General features: G+C 36.0%; 1 protein-coding gene across 4 annotated transcripts in view; it reads left to right on the top strand.

The window, feature by feature from the left end:
- Positions 1 to 15,799, top strand: part of Fmr1 (fragile X mental retardation 1) — a 41,726-nt gene that overhangs the window by 15,118 nt on the left and 10,809 nt on the right. For all 4 annotated transcript variants that reach the window (XM_013025971.1, XM_013025969.1, XM_013025968.1 and 1 more), the window contains exons 3-11: positions 4,336 to 4,429; positions 6,440 to 6,511; positions 6,769 to 6,917; positions 7,459 to 7,552; positions 7,635 to 7,751; positions 9,690 to 9,860; positions 9,941 to 10,019; positions 13,571 to 13,680; positions 14,651 to 14,785. In XM_013025971.1, the coding sequence (XP_012881425.1) occupies positions 4,336 to 4,429; positions 6,440 to 6,511; positions 6,769 to 6,917; positions 7,459 to 7,552; positions 7,635 to 7,751; positions 9,690 to 9,860; positions 9,941 to 10,019; positions 13,571 to 13,680; positions 14,651 to 14,785 (1,021 nt within the window). The remainder of the gene's footprint in view (positions 1 to 4,335; positions 4,430 to 6,439; positions 6,512 to 6,768; positions 6,918 to 7,458; positions 7,553 to 7,634; positions 7,752 to 9,689; positions 9,861 to 9,940; positions 10,020 to 13,570; positions 13,681 to 14,650; positions 14,786 to 15,799) is intronic.

The raw sequence follows: 15,799 nt of genomic DNA, 5'->3' as shown, positions 1-15,799 counted from the left end.
TAAGACATCATTCTGAGGATGAAAACGTTCTAAAGTTCACTAGTTAAAATTGATGGTATCTCTGAACACACACACTAGAAACCATTGAAATGTAATTTTATTTTATTTTATTTTTTTGTGGGGGGGTCTGGTCATGGGGCCTGAACTCTGGGCCTGGGCACTGTCCCGCAGCTCCTCAGCTCAAGGCTAGTGCTCTACCATTTGAGCCACAGCGCCACTTCCGGCTTTTTTCTTGTTTTGCTTATGTGGTGCTGAGGAATCAAACCCAGGGCCTCATGCATGCAAGGCAAGCGCTCTACCACTGAGCCACCTTCCCAGCCCTGAAATGTAATTTTAAATGAGTGAGTTGTATGGCTTTTGAAATGTATCTCAGTAAATCTGCTAACAAATGTGAACCAGACATAATGAGCAATAAGCAAAAATATCTTGCGTCTAAAGCTCTTTAAGAGCAAGCTTGCATTTCAGCATCTAGAAAGTTTCGTAATTAGGGTGGAATCACATTCAGTCTTTTAGCCTACAGAGGGACAAAGTAGTATCCCTGCGTGCTGAAACACATTGAGAAGGGCAGAGTAAATTGATTGAGAATATTCAGCCCTTCTAGGCTAATAATGTTAGTTCAGGATATAAATTTGAATAATTACTCTTCTCCGAGTACAGAAAGCCAAAAATCCAATTTACCTTTTACCTATTTCAAGTGTCTGTGGTTGTACAGTAAGCAGAAAAGCATCACACCTCTAGTACAGGAATCTTTCATAATTTGGAGAGTACTTTTTTTCTTCTAATTACACTCTATCTATTTGCTCTGTACAGTAAGCAAACACTGTTTCCTATAACAAAAAAGAGTTATCTTTATTTGCCAGGCTTCTCGTTTCTCCTATCTGTAATCTCAACTATTAAGCAAACAGTCATTTTCTCTCTACATGTGTCTAGTTAATACATTGCTTTATCACATTAGTTCATTTTGGTTTTCATTCAGATTTCTACCCTAAACTTTAAAGTATTCCATCTATTGACTTCCTAATTTATTTATCTCCTGTGCCATATCTGCATAAACATTTCTTTTCAAGCTGTCATCCCAGGAATCTGAAATTTAGCAACACTTTTTCTTTGTGTTCATCAAGTGTGAGATACTATATTGACTTTGAGCATAATAGTAGAAAACATATATACAAACAGTACTCCATAGAACTTGAGATTATGTTTACTCTTTCTTTTTTTTTCTTTCTTTCTGTTTTTTTGTGTGCTGATACTGGTGGCTTGAACTCAGGATCTAGGTGCTGTCCTTTATCATTTTTGCCCAAGGCTGTTTCTCTTCTACTTGAGTCACACCTCCACTTCTGCACTTCAGGATTTTTGGTGGTTAATTGGAGCTAAGAGTCTCATGGACTTTTCTGCCCAGGCTGGCTTTGAACCACTATCTTCCTATCCTCAGATCTCAGCCTCCCGAGTAGCTAGAATTCCAGTGATATTTACCCTTTGTGTCAGTTATGAAGAAACACCTGTCACTCTACTCCATAGTTTTCAGTGCTGTCCCTGATCTTTTTTGCTCAAGGCTACTACTCTACCACTTTGAGGTACAGCCTCACTTCTGGGTTTCTAGTAGTTAATTGGAGATAAGAGTTTTGTGGGGCTGGGAAGGTGACTCAGTGGTACAGTGCTTGCCTTGCATGTATGAGGCCCTGGGTTCGATTCCTCAGCACCACAGAATCAGAAAAAGCCATAAGTGGCGCTGTGGCTCAAGTGGTAGAGTACTAGCCTTGAGCTGAAGAGCTGAAGGACAGCACCCAGGCCCAGAGTTCAAGCCCCACGACCTACAAAAAAAAGAAAAAAAGTTATGGCCAAACTTTAAAAAATGTAAAATCGCATCTTGTAAACATGAAGAGTTGTACCTGCACATATGACCTTTGTGAACCGAAATTTGCATGTATAATCTGTGTTTACTTGTAACTCTGGTTATATTCTGCTTATATATGTGGATTCAAGTTACTGAAGTAAATACCAATAAAAAAATCTAGGCCATGTTCATTGGTTATACATGTTTGGAATGTTAACCCCCCCCAAAAAAAGTTTTGTGGACATTCTTGCCTGGGCTGCCTTAGATCCTCCAATCTCAGCCTCCTGAGTAACTCGGATTACAGGTGAAAACCATTGGTCTCTAGCATCATATTTCATACTTTTTGAATAGGAGATTTGATTATTTTTTAGTAAATATTTCAGAAACTTTATTTTGTTTTTTGTTTTTTGGTCAGTCGTGGGGCTTGAACTCTGGGCTTGGGCGCTGTCCCTCATCTCTTCAGCTCAAGGCCAGTGCTTTACCCCTTGAGTCACAGCACCACTTCCTTGATTTTTTTAATCTTTATATATTCAAATAAAGTCAGTTTTTCTTCTTTCAAATCAAGAAACTTGTATTCTATGTTAATATATGCCTTACAAATCACATTTATCAGTGAATTTGTCACATGTTAAAAGTCACTGATTTTTCAATATTTAAAAGGCTTTCTGTAGTAAAGATGATTTTCTTTTTTGTGGGGGGGCGGTCGTGGGGCCTGAACTCTGGGCCTGGGCGCTGTCCCTCAACTCTTCAGCTGAAGGCTAGCGCTCTACCACTTGAGCCACAGTACCACTTCTGGCTTTTTTCTTTTTGCTTATGTGGTGCTGAGGAATCAAGCCCAGGGCCTTAAGCATGCAAGGCAAGCATTCTACCACTGAGCCACCTTCCTAGCCCCAGTAAAGATGATTTTAAAAATAGTTTTCAAGTTTGTATAGTAAGTCAAGATGGGTTTAGTCAAATTTCAGCCTTCAGATTTCCAAAAATTCTGACTTATTTTTGCTCTTACATAGTAGCTCTTTAAAAAGCAAAAGCACAAACAAAATTATCATTCCTCAATAGGAATAAGCTGCCAGGCGCCAGTGGCTCACTTCTGTAATCCTAGCTATTCAGGAGGCTGAGATCTGAAAATCGCAGTTTAAAGCTAGCATAGGCAGGAAAGTCCATGAGACTCTTATCTCCAATAAACTAATCAGAAAACTGGAAGTGGTGCTGTGGCTGAAGTGGTAGAGCACTAGCCTTGAGCTGAAGAGCTGATGGACAGCGCCCAGGCCCAGAGTTCAGGCCCCATGACCAGACCCCCCCCCAAAATAAAAGAAAATCATCTTTACTACAGAAAGCCATTGACAAAGAATAAATAAATAGGTATACGCTATTTGAATAGCACTCAGGCAATATTTTTAAAAGTTACTGTCCCAGCTTCTTTTGTTCCTTGTCTTGAATCTCCAACTATCTGTATGGATAATATAAGTCACTGCTCCAGCAGTTGAATGCTGCAGTGCTTTGGTAGAGTTTTGGGTTTTTTTACTACATTTTAAATCTTTGGTGGGTGTAAAAGAATAATTTGCCAGGTGCTGGGGGCTGTGGCCTATAATCCTAACTACTCAGGAGGCAGAGATCTCTGGATTGTGGTTCAAAGTCTCCAGGGCTGGAATGGCCTTGAGACTCTTTATCTCCAATTAACCATCAGAAAACCAGAAATGGAGCTGTAGCTTAAAGTGGTGGAGCACTGTCCTTGGGCACCAAGCTTTCAAGCCCAACAACCAATGAAAACAACAACAAAGAGAATGATTTGGTGTCTTCTACAGTTGCTCCATATCATTTTAAATTTAAAAAATAGAAAACACAGGCAACTTAATTGAACTACTGTAGGCTGTCTCCATTGGGTTTCTGTGGTTTAGGACACCCCCACCAACCCAGTGCATGCCGATGCGTCAAACTGATCAGCAGCGGCTACCCATGACAAGAATTGACCACCTCGTGGGATCTAAAATTTTATGGGGTAAAAGTGAGTTGTGAATTGTTGATGTGCTGACTGCTCCATTTTGCTTGAGAATCAGAGGACAGTTTTGGCAGTTGATGGAATGTCTTTCAGTGTTCTTTGCAAGTCAAAAGAAGTATGTTGATGATACTACTAACATTTGCTGATACTACCATTTCATTTTAAGTATTTATGGTATTTTTCTGTTGTGAATTTGTATTTAAACTCTTACAAATTGAAATTACTGGAATAAAAAATTTTGAAAAACTATTTTGATCTAGTTTGTTTAGAGAAGAATTTCCCATGGAAGTATAAGGCTGCAATGCTGCATGCAGACTGTTGAAATGTCTGTACATTCTCATTGTGCTCCACTCAGCAACAACTGGCTGTTTGAAAGCATTTGCTTCTCTAAACCAGAAAAAAAAGGGGGGAGGATTCCGCGCTTATCCAAGTTGATTGCAAAATGGTCACTGTTTGAATTAAACTTCAAAAATATGGTAAACAAATTTTGTTTGCTTATTTTCAGCTGGCAGCCAGAGAGGCAGATCCCATTCCATGATGTGAGATTCCCACCACCTGTAGGTTATAATAAAGATATAAATGAAAGTGATGAAGTTGAGGTGAGTTACCACTGTCAAGAAATTATTAAATATTCAAGGAGTGCGAAGTACTTAATTTGCTTCGGATATTTAATTATACCTTGCCTTTAGCAATGTTTAAACTACTTTGAGTTTTATTAGTGTTTTGATGCTATGTAATATCCTTTTAAGAGTATATAGGCAGTTTATTGTATTTTTTTCTTAAACCTTAATATCTTCCTGGTATATAATTTTTGAAAATACACCTTTTAGTTTATACGTATAATAAAACCTTTTTTCACAGGACATACTCTGAACCATGCTCATCTCCCATGGAGCTCTTTGACTAAAAGTTGCTATAGAGACTTAACGCATGATCAAAATCATTGTGTTCATGATTCCCTATTCATTGGGAATTTTTTTTTATTAATCCACGTTTAAAATGTTTTGACGTTACAGTTTTGTGTAGTTTCTTAGCCTTTTACACACTGCATTTTAAGCTTCATCTTTTATTTCCATTGTGGAAATTTCTTGAGTATTTATTGTATGCAGAATACTTTTATAGAGATAAAACAAAAGGTACTAAGTCCTTAAACTCTTTTGCTCTTGAGTGCTAAAAGTACAGGAAAACAGGACAATCTCCTGCCTTAGTTTAGTCATGAGGGTCATAGCAAGTGAAAGTCATGAAGAAAGAAAATCAAAACAGGTAACCATACACAAGGCTGCAATGTTTTAGGATGTAGTCAGGAATGTCTCTATATGTCTAGGGCTGTGTTCTCTCCATAGTTTATAAGTGGAAATGGAATAAAGTTTTATATACTTACCAAGAATATACTGAGTAGCTATAAGCAACTGGGTTTTGTTTTGAAAGCAATACTAATGAAATAGAAACATTGCATGTAGTTCAAAAACTTTAAATGTCCACTTCTCCAGGACATTATGAGCTTTCTGAAGGCAAGGACCACATTTTTTAGTCTGTCTATATTGGAAGTACTATATTGGAAGTGTTTGATGAAGAAGAAGATCTTTTGTTTTTCAATGTAATCACATGACATGACAAGTTGAAATTTCTGTGGTGAGCTGACTAAAGTATCTAAGAGTCAGCCATTAGAGTAGATTAAGAGTTGAGAGACTAATAGAGGTAAGAGGGAAAGATAGGTTCCTTAACTTATGCTACATTTTAGTCACCTTATTGAATAACCATTAGCTTTGGTTGTAAAGGGGAAATGAGTGAGAACCTGACTTGCTTTCAGCCTTTTACTCTTCTCCCCTCCCCTCCCCTCCCCTCCTCTCCTCTCCTTTCCTTTCCTCTCCTCTCCTCTCCTCTCCTCTCCTCTCCTCTCTTCTCCTCTCCTCCCTTCCCTTCTCCTCTCTTCCCCTCCCTTTCCCTCCCTTACCCTCCCCTCCTCTCCTCTCCTCTTTCTTATTTTCCTTTGTGCTTCTGAGTATTTCCATTTCTCTTTGCATATATACAGTACTTTTCTATCAACCTTGATTTGCTAGTATCCTCCAGAGAAATTTAGAATTGATCCACAATCGTGTGATGAAGTAGGAAGACAATACTCAGAGACTGACAGTGTATGTGAATTTGTCCTTTTTAATGGAGAGGAATTTGGAGGAATGAAGGCCCTAGTGCTGACTGGTCAGCAGTCTTACACATTTGATATTCACACAGTAGGCCAGTCAGTAAATTCCAGTAAATTTTATAGCTCACTACCTAAGGAAAGTATATCTATGTGTATGAATCGCAGCTTTTCCTAAGCATCTGTGTTTGGAGTATTAATTACATAAAGTAGAACGAAGATGTAAAAAACTACTTATAGCAGGGAGCTTACTCTCAAGCAGTCTCAGGTAACTTCTGATTAGGTAACTTTGTCTAGCTCAGAAAGCATAGACAGAGGTACAATTTGATTGAAGGCATATGATTTAAAAGTTACATGGTTTAAAGGATACCTAGAGGAATTTCATGAAAGTTTTCTCAGTGTCTGATAATCTATGTATTTCCAACTTAACATTAATCACCAAATATTGTATGTTGTAATTTTTGTGTAGGTTTATTCCAGAGCAAATGAAAAGGAGCCTTGCTGTTGGTGGTTAGCCAAAGTGAGGATGATAAAGGGTGAGGTAAGAAAGTGCTTAATTTTTTTTTTCCTTATACTATTTCCCTTTCATAAACCTGGTTAAGGTTACATTATAGTTTAGGTTGCTATTTGAATGTCTTATTTTAGTCATTTTATTAAAACGTTTCACTGTATAATTAGTGCATTTCATATATTGTAATTAAAGTTTTGTTTTCCTCTAGAGGATTTATTTTTAAAACAGGTATATAATTTTTTCACTTTTTGCTTTAAAAGCTAAAAGTGACTTATTTATTTTGTCAGTTTTATGTGATAGAATATGCAGCCTGTGATGCTACATACAATGAAATTGTCACAATTGAGCGCCTAAGATCTGTGAATCCCAACAAACCTGCTACTAAGGATACTTTTCATAAAATCAAGCTGGAAGTACCAGAAGACTTACGGCAAATGTAAGTTATCACATGAGAGTCGCTGAGGAGATACAAGTGAAATGATATGCAATTAAAAGAATACAAATTTTAAAATATTAGAAGTTGGGATTTATATTCAGTGAATTTTGGGAAAAAATGATTTAAATTCCCAAAAGTAGTAAGTCTGATGTGGACATCTTGTATCTCACTGAAATATTACAGAATAGATCGACTAACGATTGTGGATATAAAATTGTTGCATTTTTCATTCATATGTATTCCCTACTCTCATTCAAGAGGCCAGCTGTTTTTCTTTGCAAAAGAAGAAATAAGGCCAGGTTAAGTAAATTTTAAAAATAGCTGAGGCAAAAGGCAAGGCCCCTTCTTAACAAAGTAGCCAGACATGGTGGTACAATCAACCTAGTTGTACTGGAAGTGCAAATAGGAGTATCTAAGACCAAGGCCAGCGCCAAACAGTAGGGTGAGACATTATCGTAATCACTAAAGCAAAAAGAACTGGGGTAGGTAGCCTGCAGAGGAAAGTAGTTCCCCTCTTAACAATGAGTTTTTTAATTTCTAGGTGTGCTAAAGAATCTGCACATAAAGACTTTAAAAAGGCAGTTGGTGCCTTTTCTGTATCTTATGACCCAGAAACTTATCAGCTTGTCATTTTGGTGAGTTTTTCTATATCATCTAGTTTTGGTTTATTTCATTTGGAGCAATTTCCTTTGAGACTAATGTTGTTACCTTACCTAGTCCATCAATGAAGTCACCTCAAAGCGAGCACATATGCTGATTGACATGCACTTTCGGAGTCTCCGCACTAAATTATCGCTGATCCTGAGAAATGAAGAGGCCAGTAAGCAACTGGAGGTATGTCACTTTCCCTAGCTCTGTTTGTAAGACTACCTACAAATGACAGTTGTACTTTTTCAAAATTGAATATGGGCAGCTTGTCTTAATTCTTTATAATTTGGAAGATTAAATGTACAAAGCATAATCATATTACAATATTCATGGCTGGTGTTTCAAAATTAAACAGCATTTCATGTCTTTAAGGAACTTCTGGTAATTCAGTTTTACTATACGTTTTCAAAGCTGCTGTAAATTGAAGCAATGCTTCCTCCATAGAACATATTATTAGTAAAGTACTGGACAGTATATAAATATCTAATCATATTCCTTTCATTATGTATGTTTATCTCTGTTTAAAAGGGTATAGAACTTCTTCATTCTAATTGGTTGTCACTCTTTAAAACTCCTGTCTGTCTTCAGATTCCTGCCAGAGGCTATTTCCCTAACTTACTATTTCGTCTCTTAAGGTGCATTTTATCTACTTTTATTAATCCTCCAATAATTTCCATCACCATACATTTATTTTCATTGATAACTATTTAGTACTTCCATCCATTGCCATAGAAACAAAATGGATTTTATTTTAATATACCAACTCAAGTAGATCAGAATTCCTCATCCTTATTCATTTCATTAGGGGGAAAATAGCAGTGGAGATAAAGGAGTTCCAAAGTGCATATTTATTGAGAGAAGGTGGTCAAGGCTGTGTTCACATAGAGCCCTATTTTTTTGCCACCTTCCAACTTGACATGTGGTTTCTGAACCCTTGGTAGGAAAGAAAAGTTTTTCTTATTGCCATGTAGCTCTGTTTGATTGATTGTTGCTTGTCCTTTCATCTTGTCCTGTGTTCACCATTTTGTGGTTTCTTCAGTGATGTTGCCATAACTTTTATCCAGAGTAGCCTCTTTAATTGTGAGTATCATGGAAGTATACTCATGCATCTTCTTAAACATCTAGTTTTTCCTAAATGCTCTGTTACCATTTGTCAGTAAGTTATCAATGAAAAGAATGAATTAGGCTAATGAACCAGTACTCAAAAAAACATGCTTTCTTGGAAAGTCCTAGGTAGATTGTGTATACTTATTACTATATTTTAAGTGGATTGTGTACTTTTAAAATTAGTTTACATACACTAGGTGAATTCATTTCTTTCAAATTAGCTGTGCTGAATAATGAGAAACTAGTATGCATGCCTATTTTTCACTACTAATAATAAACAGATTCATTTTATTCCTATAAGAAATACCCATTTTTCAACATGAGCCACTAATATGTTTGTTTTTCATTAATGGCATGCTAGAAATAAACTTTAAATTTTGATATACTATTTAAAGAAAACAATTATCCACAAGTTTGGATATCAATGGAATTTAGTTTTGTCACACTGAATATATTTTGAAGCGTTCATCATACTTGTGGATCCAGATCACAAGGTCTAGCAGACTCTGAACCTCATTGTAGGTCAGTTTTAGTTTTTGACGTACTGTTAAGATTCATTTAACTACCAAGCAACTTTTTTGGTTTCTTTGATTAGGTCTGGGGAGAAGAGAAGTCATGATTTCCATAGGGGGATTCTTTTACCTTTTTATTTAAATTTTATTTGAGTCTGCCAGACCCAGTGAGCTGGTTTTTATTTGGAAACATTTGATGTGCTTCTAATTAATTATTACATTGTTGATGCCATTGGTTAACTATGGCAGCCTTGCAAATAGGTTTTCAAGTTGGAAAACTGTCAGTAGCTCTATTCCTATCAACAGAAATGAATCATATGGCATGGACCTTCACTAACCTAGAAAGTACTTGTGCTATGGGAGATCATTTCTAAAATTAGTTTTCAACTGAAATCAATTTATAGGCCCCTGATATACGGGCTCAAGACAATTTACATGGCTGACCTATATTCAATTGTCTTAATAGTTAATCAAGCATAGTCATCAGATGTATGTTTCTCTTCAGAGTTCAAGGCAGCTTGCCTCAAGGTTTCATGAACAGTTTATCGTTCGAGAAGATCTGATGGGTCTAGCTATTGGTACTCATGGTGCTAATATCCAGCAAGCTAGAAAAGTACCTGGAGTCACTGCTATTGATCTAGATGAAGACACCTGCACATTTCATATTTATGGAGAGGTAAATATTTTACCAGATAGTTTCTCCCCACAAAAATATCAGTAGTTTAACTTTAGTCTTGAAACTTCTCTTCTTGTTAGGATCAGGATGCAGTAAAAAAGGCTAGAAGCTTTCTTGAATTTGCTGAAGATGTAATACAAGTTCCAAGGAATTTAGTAGGTAAGTCAGAAATAACCATTGACATAGATTACAAAGAAATGAGGGTAAACAAATTTTTATACTAATAAAATCTCATTTTCTTTCATTTAACATAATTTAATGGAAGTGTAAAAGAGATTGTTTTGCAGGTTCATAGTTACTAATGCTTGGAAGAATACATTTTGCCCAGCCTCCTCACCATGTAATTTTTTGTTACTTAAAATGAATATTTTAAATGAATATTAGGATTCCCCATAATTTGGAATATTTTGGGACTTGATCTTTAAAATGGACTCAAAGTGATAGCATTCATGTGAATTATCTCCGATGAAGATCTGAATGTAGACTTCTTAAATCTAATAAGTTCCAAACTAGAAGTCCAAATATTTGACTTGAGTACTATTTCATGACCACCATCACAAATATCTGAAGATATATAGAAATTCTTCACCCATACTCGCAAACATTGCAGCAATCTTCAGTAGACTATATTGAAACCACATCAAGAGATCAAATAGGATTTTATAAGGTTGAGACTAACTTGAAGATGGAAAAAAAGGCTTTCTTGTTTATTTTATATGCATAATTTCAAAGCTACTTGGTTTGCTTTTTAGTCAGCATAGGATAGGAATATCTTCTAATGTCAGTGAAAAGCACTAGTAATGACTGTATGCTGGTGTGTGCCTGTTTGTAATCCCAGCATTCAGGAGGTTGAAACAGGTAGATGGGGAATTCAAGGTCAGCCTGAGCTACATAGCAAAAAACCCTGGCTCTAAGCCCATGGTATTTCTTTCTCCTCTGAAAATAACTCGAATATAAAGTACAAGTACAAATGAAATTATGAGAAATTAATACTTCACTTCTATATTATAGGTGACTAAAGAAGATCACTAACATTATTTAAGTGACTTATATGCCAGTTGTATAAAAGAGTCACATACAGGGTGAATTAATTATCTTAAGGTTTTGAGGTTATAAATAAGATTTTCTTATTTATAAGTTATTAACCACGTACATGTAGGTTGAATAAGGAATGTTGCTGTAAATTTAGAAATTGAGGCATTCTTAGGAAAACATAGCCAAAAGTGTCTTAAAATTATCATGTCGATGGAAATTTAGGTTTCAGTTCCATGAATGTTTATTTTGAAGGTGGTATTATGGTAGGCAGAAGTGCTTGGGCATAGGAGTTCAGTCATACTTCATTATTTGGTAGCTGTGCAACTCTGGACAATTGATAATAGTCTCCCAGAGTAGAATCTTCCCTATTTTTCAAATAAATGTGATAATACTATCTACCTTTCTGAGAGATGGATATGGGGCGTGCTTTGTGTGTATAAAGTACTCTTACAGTTCTGGACATTAGTAGGAGACTCAGTAAAATAACTATGTTAGTAGAGCAGGATTGTAGTAAGTCGATCTTTGGGTTTTAGAAATACCTGTGATGTAGAATTGGATTGTTACTAAATGGTAAATCTAGATTCCACCTTTGGTCTTACTGGAAAAAGAGGAGCCAAATAAGAGAATTCTTTTGAGGCATGGGAGGGTTGGGTGGGGGGGAGGGAGGATAGGAAGGGGAAACAAAGAAAGAGGCTGCAATGCTTGATAAGAAATGTACTCATTATCTTGCCCATGTAATTGTAACCCCTCTGTACAGTATTTTCACAATAAAAAAATTAAAAAAATTCTTTTGAGGCAGTATCCTGCAACACTGGGATGGTTGGAGATTTTCAGAAAGCCTTTTTATGCAGGTCTTTAGGAGATGTCATAATCAGTATTGCATATGTTTCCTTAAAGTCTCACAATATGACTGATCTCTTTAACATGTACACTGATTTGTCTTTCTTTAAATTTGCTTATTCTGGGGCTGGGAAGTTGGCTCAGTGATAGAGTGCTTGCCTTGCTTGCATGAGGTCCTGGGTTTGATTCTTGAGCACCACATAAGCAGAAAAAGCTAGAAGTGGCTCTTTGGCTCAAGTGGTAGAGCACTAGCTTTGAGCTGAAGACCTGAGGTATAGCACCCAGGCCCAGAGTTCAGGCCCCATGACTGACCGAAAAAAAAAAATTTGCTTGCTCTTCACCACCTTTGACAATGAGTTTAAGTGTTTAGTCAGCTACAGTTAATGCAGAATAGTCAATGTACAATCTCAATAGAAATGTACTAAAATCTCACTTTTTTCTTACTTTTCTAGACTATTAAAGTCAGCATTCATCAGTATGTTTATAAATTATACACAAACTGGGAAGGTGTAGATAACTAATCTTACCTATTTCTCCTTTTCATTTAAAGAAGAGCATAAATAATTGGCAAGGTCCTAGGAATCCTGATTTGATAACATCAGTTCCTTTTTTTTGTGTGCCAGTATTAGTGGTCACACTCATGGCCTGGGAGCTGTCCCTTAGATTTTGTGTGTATGTATATCGGTTGTGGGGCTTGAATTCAGGGCCTGGGTGCCATACTTGAGCTTTTGCACTCAAGGCTAAAACTCTACCTCTACTTCTGTTCTTCTGGGGTAATTTGGAGATAAGAGTCTCATGGATTTTCCTGCCCTGGCTGGCTTCAAACCATAATCCTTAGATCTCAGACTCCTGAGTAGCTAGGATTACAGGCATGAACCACTGGCACTCGGCTGGCCCTTAATTGTTTTGGAGAAGGCTAGTATGCTACCACTCGAGCCACAGTTCTACTTCCAGCTTTTTGGTGGTTTATTAAAGATGAGAATCTCATAGTTTCCTGCTCAGGCTGGCTTCAAACTGATCCTCAGATCTCTGCCACCTGAGAGGTAGGATTACAGGTGTGAACCACCAGTGTCCGGCTGAATAGCCAGTAAGTGCCCTTACCCATATCCAGGGTGTAATAGCTGTGCTCTGCTTGTGAAAGACATGGATTCCTCCATGAGGTAATGTAGCAAGTTTTGGCTTTATAAATTAAGGAAAGAATCAAGTGCTGTTTAGTAGTAGTACTTGAAATCTTTGAAGTTTTAACCAAGTTTGTTGGAGTGCTTTTTTATATGTAAGTTTTTCATTGTAATTTTGACTTAAAGCATGCTTTCTTAATCTTACACTCTGACTACTCCATCTATTCTGCTCTAATTTGTGACTAATGCACAGAAATAATATTCTGTTGACAAATTAGCCCAAACAGTTTCTATTGTTTTCAAATAGATGTATAGCTGCTTAAGCTTCTTTTGAATATCTGTTTCATATGTGCTCTAATTATATTTACCATAAAGAAATAAGATTTGAATCAAGTATAGATAAGAATTGGAATTGTCAAATGTGCAGGTATATTTACTGTTATCTATCCTCCTTAATTCCTTTTGTAGAACTTCTCAGCATGATAAATACCACAGTACCAGCAAGCCAAAGGATACCCTCTTAATACACTATAAGCTTTTTCTACCTTAAAAATTCAACCTTACCAAATCAGGTCACATATACTAATCAAGGGTTTTTGTTTTGAATTTTATTCAGTTCCCTGTGTGTGTATGTATGTGTGTATTGTTATAGTTTAGAGTAATTGAGGTGTTTGAGGGTATGTTTTTAAAACCAAACATGAATTATTCATTTCTTAGGTAAAGTAATAGGAAAAAATGGAAAACTGATTCAGGAAATTGTGGACAAATCAGGAGTTGTGAGGGTGAGGATTGAGGCTGAAAATGAGAAAAATGTCCCTCAAGAAGAGGTATGTTATTGTTCATATATTTCTAGTTTATCTAATAAAAGTTTCTATTGTTTAATTTGACATATTACCTTCGAAACAGAAATACACATGAGATTAATGGAAAACCTCTTTTTTTCCAGAGCTTTGTGCTTATGTATCTGATACGACTTAGTACTGTTTGTGGTTTAATAGTAGACTCTATTTATTCGGATGCTATGATTTTGGATTAGTAACTTTAACCTATGCTCTTAAAATGGACAGTCATAAGCTTGCTAATATTAGTGACAACTTAATGAAATAATGTATGTGAACGTGTTTTGTTTAAAAAGCACTTTTCAAATGTTAATGTTGCTGACACAGACAAAATTAGAAGACAAGTTAAGCTTTCTGGTTTTCTACTGTTCTTTTACCTTGAGAATTACGTTACATGTATGTTTTCTCTGTACTTTAAATTTTTTTCTGACTAATATACATCACTTTCCCCAATGTTCTCATTTTAAAATTTTATAATCTGAACTTTTACCTTCCTATTATATTTTATGGTAGCTACCCTTGCAGTACTTGTATACCTTCTGTGCAATACTATACTTAAGCTACTGTCCCTCCAAAATGTAATTTTCATATATTGTTTAGTCTTTTGTGTAAGGTATTTTTATTTGAAATTAAACCCTTGGCTTTTATTGCATAATATTTGGATTCAGTAGTTTATATGCAATACTGTGTATAATGATCATGGAGGAAGAGTTGAGTTTTGTAATATGTTTATATATCATTATTTAAGTATTAAATGGTATGTTTACTAGAAATAATTGATGAAATAATGGAGTTGTTAAATTGGCGCTTTCTACTTGAGGGTCAGGGACATTGCTGGGGTTTGAACTTAGTATTTTGTATTTCATAGACTGTACTGCTTAAGCTAACATAGCTGCAGCCCAAAATTGGTCCTTTTGAAAACTTCTGTTTTGTGTTCTTTGATTTTTTTTTTATCCAGGAAATAATGCCACCAAATTCCCTACCTTCCAATAATTCAAGGGTTGGACCTAATTCCTCTGAAGAAAAAAAACATTTAGATTTAAAGGAAAATAGTGCCCATTTTTCTCAGCCTAATAGCACAAAAGTACAGAGGGTAAGACTGTTTTTAACTTTGAATTACACTAAAATTTCTTCAACTCAGATGTAACAGTTGGTATTTTGAGTCTCTTTCTGATTAGACTGTTAGGCTACTCATATTATTTACAGATCTGATTGGCAGCTTACAAGATCTTAGAAACCAAAGTTATGCATACTTTTCCTCATGTATACGAGGCAAGCACTCTACCACTGAGCCACCTTCCCAGCCCATACTTTTCAATTTGTTCACAGTGACAAATCTTTAGAATAATGGATTCCCTGTTCCTGCTGAAGGTAGATATTTTTTATGCTGCATTTTCTTAAATTTTGTAGGTACAGTAGGTCAAAATATACTTTCTGCTAGATACCTTAATTTGTCAAAATTCCATTATTTTGTATAATTAGTGCACACATAATAAAAGAAAAACATTTTTAGAAACTTTTCACTATTTAACCTAGCAATTTAGAAATGGGTTTAGAAGCCCTTCAAAGAAAGTCCTGTGTTCAGGCTTCTGTGTATCATTTGTTATAGTTAAGGACATCACTTGCATTCCTTATACTGTTTTAGGTGGTAGTGGTTTCATCAGTTGTAGCAGGGGAATCCCAGAAACCTGACCTCAAGGCTTGGCAATGAGGAAAAGATTCCTTGAAAAATACATTAAGTTTATATTTCAATATTTAGTCCCCTTGTTAAGAAAGACTGCAAATAAGCCTCTTGGAACATTATCATATTCTGATTCTTCTAGACATGCATGATAAATCTCACTGTGAGTTTATTCTACCTGGAGCACTCTTTCTCCCTCATTTGCCTCTTCATTTTGACCTTACTCCTTGTGAAACTTTGACTGTGTATTTGCCAGTTTCCCTCCCCTCTCACTACTCCACTTTGCACATCCTCAGTATAACACTTTTATTAGAGGGTCCTCTCCCTGGTCTGTGAAAACTATATGAGAAAGATGTATGACTCAGGGGATATTAAAACCAAAAATGCTGTTGTACAGAGCACTGTATCTGCAAATAAATTGGGTAA

This window comes from Dipodomys ordii, unplaced genomic scaffold (assembly GCF_000151885.1).
Source record: "Dipodomys ordii isolate 6190 unplaced genomic scaffold, Dord_2.0 Scaffold89, whole genome shotgun sequence".
In the NCBI taxonomy this organism is placed as follows: Eukaryota; Metazoa; Chordata; class Mammalia; order Rodentia; family Heteromyidae; genus Dipodomys; species Dipodomys ordii.
The sequence above is the reverse complement of the archived record's forward strand: the minus strand, read 5'-3'. Positions and strand labels throughout refer to the sequence as shown.